The sequence below is a fragment of the Archocentrus centrarchus genome, chromosome 3 (genome assembly GCF_007364275.1).
Source record: "Archocentrus centrarchus isolate MPI-CPG fArcCen1 chromosome 3, fArcCen1, whole genome shotgun sequence".
Taxonomy (NCBI): Eukaryota; Metazoa; Chordata; class Actinopteri; order Cichliformes; family Cichlidae; genus Archocentrus; species Archocentrus centrarchus.
Window position 1 is genome coordinate 33,583,126 of NC_044348.1, and position 7,971 is coordinate 33,591,096.

The following is a 7,971-nucleotide window of genomic DNA, read 5'->3' on the forward strand; positions in this document are numbered from 1 at the left end:
GTGCTGCTTCCTTCGGCCCTGTTAGATCTTTTCCCTGATGCTGCATTAATCTCTCCTGTTTTCACTCACAAGAAAATGAGAAGAGTAAATTGCTGACATTATTTTATGTTAATGTTGCGTACACTTGGAGACTCATACATAATTAATGCTTATGCCCAAGAATGCGGATAAACACATTTTAGCAGTCCTTAATTATCAGGTTCAGAGTAAAGGACCAGAAGGGATCTCGGCTGCTCCTCTGTTCCTCTTGAGTTACTCGTTTCCTGGTACACAGGTGCTGTGAACTTCATGATGATCATGTAGTGACCAAGATGTTTATGCTTTTGCTGGCTCATGAGATTTGTGGTGATTATATGGGGACTTATGTAAATCTGTTTTTTTCTAGTAGGTTTGTTTTCTGTCCTAAAGCATGAAGAAGAAGAGGACTCACACTGATGCACAGCAGTAATACTTTGTCCAGTCTACTCACATCGCTGACATAGATAATCCATAATCTTGTGTGGACCTGAATCAGCACTGAGATGCCATTTATTCAGTCTTTTTTTTTTATTATTTGGCTTTCAGTGTTACAAAATAATGTACTTTTCAAATACGGTTGCAGTGCACTGGTTTCATTTTATTCCCAATGCTCATTTGAAAATCTATAAATTATATCTATCTGGATGGATAAAATTAAATACGTACTGCTGTGACTTATTTCTCTTTAGTTAAGGACAAAGACTTGCTTAAAGTCATAATTAAAGACTGATAGTCTACTGTTGTTCCCTGTAGCTGTCTTGCAGCCTTATTTGCTTTATAATCCCCAGCTGCTCAGAATAACTCAGAATGATGTTAGTGTCTTCACTGACTGAGACAGGAGGGAGATGTTCTGCTGCAGAGCAATAGACCAAGTCCTGATGTGGCTGCAGCTTACAGAAGCTATTATTGTAATGGAGGTGCGCTGGGATAGCAGAGCTACTGCTAAGCCTGGCTAAATACAATAGGTCAGACTGCATCTGTGTGGCCCCGTGGCTCCCACAGCTATCCCACCAAAACACACACACACACACAAATGCTCCTATTGAATTTTCCATCTGTCGTGGTGGCAAGATTAATCTTTGTATTCTGTGTGAGTAGCCTCATAGGAAGCAGCAGTGAGCGCGGTTGCCTCGGGTAACTGTTTGGGTTGGAGGTAATTAGCAGACTTGTGAGGGTCTTTAATCACCAAAGGCAAAGGACAAAGTGTTTTTTAGCAAAAGTCATTCACTCAAAGGAACGTCGTTAATTAAGAATGAGATCATTTTTTCTCCACAGTCAGGTGGAATGTTCTCAGGATAAATTTGCAGTGTGAAGATTTTCTTTTTCTTGCCCATTTAGTCATTATAAAATTTTTACATCTGACTTTTATAATAAGTCTTCTCTTTAGTTAGGCTTGTGATGAATCACCAGGATCGTACTGTAGATTTGCCCCGAACTGTATTCGACCAGAAGCAGGAAGTCACCAATCAGCAGGAATCTTACACAGACGGGAATTTAGAAAGAAAGAAAAAAAAAAAAGCTTAGTTATTTCGATGCAATTGCATTAGGATTTCTTTTCTTCTCTGAGCCTTAAACAAGATTTAAAGGGGACCTTTTGTGCTTCTCTCTCAGACAAGCAGCTGAACAGATACTTTCATAACTGCACAGAACACAGAAAAACCGCCCACTTGCAGTTCAAACCTTCTTTTTGTTGCAAGCAGCCAATCAGAAGAAAGTTGGCTTAAAGGGATGGTGGCCTTCAAAGGAGAGCAGCTGGTTTCAGACAGAGAATGAACTGAGTGGCTGCTCCAAGGCCCAGCAGATATAAGATGAGCTCCTTTTGAAGTTTGAATAATGCAAAGCTACTTTAATAAGAGCTGGAGCATAATTAAAAACAAGGGCTAAAACAGTGATAATAACCAAAGATCTATTACAGGTAAACACAAGGCAACTAAGTCTGTGTAAGGCTCTGTCATCCAGGTCATGGTAGTCTCTGGAGCTTGAAAAAAAACGACTGAAATTTCAAGAAACTTTAAAAAAGGCCAAAGGTGGACTTCATAGAGACGTTTTGGTTTTGGCCTTGGGGAAAAGTACATTGAGGTGCTCTTGCTTGTTTCTGAAGCTTTACAGTCTGTTTCATGGTCCTAATCAGCAAATGAAGTTTGCTAAACTGTCATTGTTTGACGTTAGTTGTGATGTAACGGATGGTTTCTGTGCAGTACGGTGAGACACGGCATTAACTGGAAAGGTGTCAGAGTGCAAAAGGTAACGACAACATCAGATCATACACGAGGAATGAACTCTGACTCTGACAACATTTGCTGATGGAGACCTTCAGTTGTGATTGTAAGCTCCAGAAAGAAATCTAAAAGCCTTGAGTTGAAGTCTATTTTGAGGCTTTGTTTTTGTTTGTTTGTTCGGTTTAGGATGTTAGAAATTGTATTAATTTTCTTAGATTTAAAGTGCTTCATCAGAGTTCTGCCTAAATTTGTGACAAACGCTCAAACTGAGACCTGATCACAATACAGCTCATGCACAAAAAAAAAACATCTATTCAGTGTATCTAAAAAGTATATTTGCAACAACAGGACATAATAAGAAAAAAAGGCTGGCAAAAAAATCTTGTCCTTTTCGGTGAGGCCAAACCAAGAGCTAAAGAAATCTTGAGGTAATTTTTTGTTGTTGGCTGGACGAAACAGTTTAGAGTAGGTTCTTCTGAAATCGCTGACAGCTCCATATTAAGTTCTGAAGTGAGTTTTTTTTCCTGGGCACAGAAAACAAACTCAGCTGGTGGGAAATGAACTCAGATGGGTTTTTTTCCCTCACCTCAGATCACATCCACATTTTGGGACATCATTGCTCATTTTGTACCCGTGCTGTGAACAGACACAAATGTCAGCACATCTCACACTGAGCTAATGACGCAGAACAGTCTCTTCACTCTGAGTGTCTCTGAGTTGTTCTGGAAAAAAAGCTCCAGAAAAGTCGAGTTTTATGGTTTCTTTTTGGTCTGAATGTGTGAATGTTGCCACATCTGAGCCTCCAGCAGTCATCCCCCTCTGACAGTTATTCCCATATCATCTGAATGCAATGTAACACCCTGGCTAAGCAGAGTGATTGCTGCTTTATTTAGAAACACTCTGCTTTTCCCTGCATTGTGCCTGGTGAGTTAATTTCATGAGGAAGTGCTTTTCTGCTTTAGCTTAAAAAAAATCCCCACTGACATGGAGGTAAGTGTTGTGGTCAATGCGATTTAAAGCCTTCAGGGACACTGATTTTAAAAGCTTTATATTTTATTTATAATCTCTAATTGAGGGAGGTAGCAGTCTGCGTGTGTGAGATTTGTGATGTTTAATCCAAGTCTGAGCACAGATGTCACAAACAGCGATGATAAGCCCCCCGATTATCAGCACAGTCTAATTAACTGACTGTTCAACCAAAGGCTTTTTATTGAACAGATCATAGCTCAGTCTCACTGTAAATTTTGGCCTGATGCTCAGTCACTGCAGCACCAAACCTATAAAAAGTGTTTGTCCTGGTTAATGTGAAAAATCTCTTTGGTCACCAGCAGTTCTTCTTTTTTTTTTTCTGTTACATCTTCAGAAAAAGTCATTTGACTCTTGTTATCTTCTAACCTGTTAAGTTTTCTTTTCTCCATTAGAAGAGAAAATCATTCTCAGTTTACCACACCATATCCATCACCTACTGTTTGTATAATCATGCCTAATTTGACTGCTGGCTTGTCGCTGACATGAAGAACGCACATCAGCTGTCAGACTGCACTCACATGAATAAATAATTGGCCATTCATGTGTAGATTAAATTTTAAAAAAAGGTTGAACTGATGGCACTTGCTGTCTTTAACAGGTCAGGAAGACATTTAGTTATCAGTTATACTCGTGTTTGTTTGGCCAGTAAGTGCTCAGTGTGTCCTTTTGTGAATATTAAACCCTTGCTGATATGACTTTTAGGCTCATATGTTCACACACACAACTGATGGATTTTTAAAAATAATTTCTGGACTGGCCCACAGTGGATCTTATTCTCATAAAGATCACAATGTTTCAGTTTCTATCTAATTGCCCATTTAACTTAATGAGCTTTTCAGAAGCTGCAGTTTGTGTTGCTTGCTGGGATGTTCCTAATGTTTATTTATAAGAGTAAGGGAACCTTTTTAGCTGACCTTTCTATTATACAGCAGTGTTGCAATTTTACACACAATCTCAATGAATCTTAATGCATACTCAGTATTACTCATGCAAACATTTTGGAGTACCTGCACTGCGAAATTCACCCAAACCAACATCCAGGTTTCTGTTCTATTACACTCTCATTTGCTGCTCTACGTATGTCGATTTCAATCGTAACATACGATGCCTCTGGTGCTACTTTAGAGATAATTGGGAAAGGAGATGGAGCGTGCAGTTCCCAGCAGCCCAGAGTGGTGTCAGAGGAGGGCTGCTGCCACAGCCGGTGTGTCCCCAGGATGTCACCGCTGTCTGCAGTGGTGATGACAGTTTTACATTAGAAATGTACAGATACCTCATGTCTCTCTGTGCTGGCCCTGCAACAGGCTGGTGAACTATAAACACATGTACACACCTATGTGCTCATCCAGACATATACAGACAGATACACATGCAAACACGCGAGACTGAAAGTTATAGTTATTTAAATGAAATAAAGTAATGAAATGCCAATGTTAGTAAGCAACAGGGGAAGATCTGAGGAAAAATAATATTATTTTATAAAATAATAAAAAAGAACAGTCCACAGAAGACAAAGGGGTAGCTTGAGATGGTGTTGTCGAAGTCAAAAATAAGATAAGTAAAGCAACTGGTGACTTCCAAAATTTGACACATCATTATTTTCCTTAAACTGTGGTTTGTCAGCGCTGAGTTGCACCCAGACCTTGTCAGAGGGAGCCAGCTCAGAGTATGAGCACCATGAAAAACAGACCCCAGACCCCGGGGAGGAGGCCTGTTCATGTGGCAGTCAGCAGACAGAGATTGGTGTTCTGTATGGAAGTCAGTGAGTGACCTGTGAACTGGACTTCCCTAATCAGCACAGCCTGAGAAATCCCAACATACTGAAAACAAGTACGTAATAAATAAATGGGAAAAAAATAAAATACATATAATAATAATAATAATAATAATAATAATAATAAATGGCACTCGTAGTAACAAACTAAACAAAAAGTAATCAAAGAAATTAGAGATGCAAGTAAAGATTAAAGCTGATTATAATAATGCTAAATATGGGGAAGATGCTCAGGTATTGATAATCAGTATTGATACCTAACAACCAGACCGGGTTAAATTCAGTGCTTTTCTTTTTAAGGGAGGCTGACAGAGACAAGTAATCAATCATTGCTTTGGGTTTATGACCTCCTTGGTTTCATTGAGTTTGTTGCTTCAGTAATAACTCCAGTTAATCAGTCATTATGTTATTGGAATTATTTGCCCTTTGTTAGGTCGACCAGTAATGCAAATATGAAAAAGTATTTGACACCCTTTCGCTCCTGGTTTCTGATTTTTGTGTTGATTCAGTTCTGAACTGTGTCGGGTCAAAGAGCATTTAACCTGACACAGTTCAGTACTAAAGTAAGAAGATTGTGGTAAATCGCAGCACTTTTAGCAGGAGTGTGTTCTCCCACACGCTCCTGCTAACTGAAGATCTGACTGTCACATCACTGCTGGGAGTTTTCCTCCTCTTCTTTGGAGGGTTTGTAAACTGCTCTTTTCAGTTTTTACTGCAGCTTCTCAGCGGGGTTCAGGCCCAGACCGCCGAGGCCTTTCCAAAACTTGAGTTTTATTGTTTTTGTGAATTTCAAAGGTGGGCTAACTTTTACATGGGATTATTGTCGTGCTGCATAATCCAGTTGCACTTATGACATGGGATTCTTCAGGATTCATGTTACACTTATGACAAGTCACATAAAGAAGAGCAAAGCTTCCCAGCATTACAGCGCGTACCACCTGTTTGTGTTCTGTTTTTAGTTCATGACAGATGTAATATCTTCTTTGAAAATTTGAGGTGTTGAGACAAAATTCATATTCCTCGTGACGTGCTGTGCCTGAAAGATTTGAGCCAATTTCATGCTTCTAAAAATGGTGATGATGTGATTGAGCAGCTGCAATGGATTTTGTAACCGAGGGTGAAAATCAATTTTTTACGCAGGTCCACTTGGTATTTGATAACTTTATTAAAATACACAAAATTCTGTTTAACAGAAAAAGGGGGGAAAACTCAGCAGGGTATTGAATATTTTTCCACACCACTGTAACTTATCAAAAAAATAGAATGACTGATAAATGGAGTGACTGGCTGGATTTCTCGTCTCTTCTCCTCTCTTCACACCTGCAGGGAGATAGAGGAAGAGCTGGAGGTGGTGTGGCAGGCGGCGACAAGGGAGAACCAGCAGATGAGGGAGTCTCTTTGGGATTCCAAACTCACCGGAGACCTCCGCAGCCGGCCTGCTCAGGCTCCCGATGAGATCGTTACGTCCTCCCAGCATCAGCACAAGCATGGGCTGGATTTCTACTGCTGAAATACCCACAGCAATAACCTGCAGGTGTGCCTGTCTGCTCAAAATAGACCCTTCAGATAACTGTCAGCTTGTTATAGTGAGCATGTCAGCCTGCAGACATCCGGGAGCTTGACTTCACGTCTGATTGTTTTTCTATCAGTCTGATACCTGAAATTAGTCTGTAGATGGAAATGTTTGCAGTAACAAGTGGGAGGAAACAGTATTCACTAAACAGGTAAACAGTAAACAGGTAAAAATGGAAAATGTTATAATGACTCATAACACTTAGCTGATGAATAAGTATCTGTCCTTAGACAAACTTCCAATTTTTTTTTGCATATATTTGTATTTTTTCAATTATTCTCAGGGTTTTATGAAACATGCCAAGTATAACGTTATACAGGATAGTGGAGAGTTCAGTGGGGCCTTTTGAGTCCCTGAGCAAAGGTGGCCATCTGCTGGACAAATGCAGTAATAGCATTTTCACTGTCAGAGGTACAGAACAGGCAGACATGCAAAAAAAATGTGTTTACAGGTCTAAATTATATAAAGTGAGAGATGCCATTCACACACTTAATTTTTTTAATCCCACAGCATCAAAATGACTGTTGATCAACATGGCAAAGAACATAATAATAAAAAAGTTAAAGTATGTGCATATATGCTTGGTCATCATATTGTTACCTTTTTATTAAATATCTCATTATTTCCAGACTTTGCTGATATGCTTGAAGTTGTCAGTTGTTTTTGACTTGCAGTTGGATTTATTCTACACACACACACAGCAGTGCACTCACCATTCAGCTACCATGTTAATAACAAAGATTTTTCTCACTTATTTTATTTATAATATTCTTTAGCCACATGATTTTTTTTATAGCAAAATTGTTTTTCCACTACAAAGCAGCGGAGGCACAAAGGTTACACACTAACAGTCAACCAGGAAGTTTTATTACCCGTTCTCTGGGCTCAGTAGTATAATCTCTTTGCAGCCCTGCTATGTAAGACAACAATAAGGCAGAGCAGCGCAGACCTCTGCTGAAATAAAGAGTTTGCTCCAACATGTGTATGAGCTGCTAAAACATGAGGGACACTGCTGATAGCTGAGGTGGAGGTGGAATATGCAGCTTTGCAACAAATTACACAGTGTACTATTACTCTGAACAGATGGGTGGAGACTTAGTCTTTCAGTTGCATCAGTTATTGAGTATGTTTAACCATTAATCATATACCTGCTGACACAGGTCCAGATGAGACACAAGTTTTATTTATGAATTCTAGTGTTTAAAAAATTATTTCAACATTATTTAACAAAACATTATTTCTGCTTTCAGATGCACTAAAATGTGTGGATGTATGTTTATAAGGTGAATGGCAAATTACTGTCTGCTTCACCCTGTAAAGCCTGAACCATGAAATAATTGCCAGAAAATTCTAATTGT

The 7,971-nt window shown here is 39.2% G+C and overlaps 1 protein-coding gene across 1 annotated transcript in view; it reads left to right on the plus strand.

Moving 5' to 3' along the window:
• Positions 1 to 7,333, plus strand: part of cep89 (centrosomal protein 89) — a 54,950-nt gene extending 47,617 nt beyond the window's left edge. Inside the window, exon 18 of the mRNA XM_030725699.1 lies at positions 6,367 to 7,333. Within this exon, the coding sequence (XP_030581559.1) occupies positions 6,367 to 6,550 (184 nt within the window). The 3' untranslated portion in view covers positions 6,551 to 7,333. The remainder of the gene's footprint in view (positions 1 to 6,366) is intronic.
• The last annotated feature ends 638 nt before the right edge of the window (positions 7,334 to 7,971 follow it).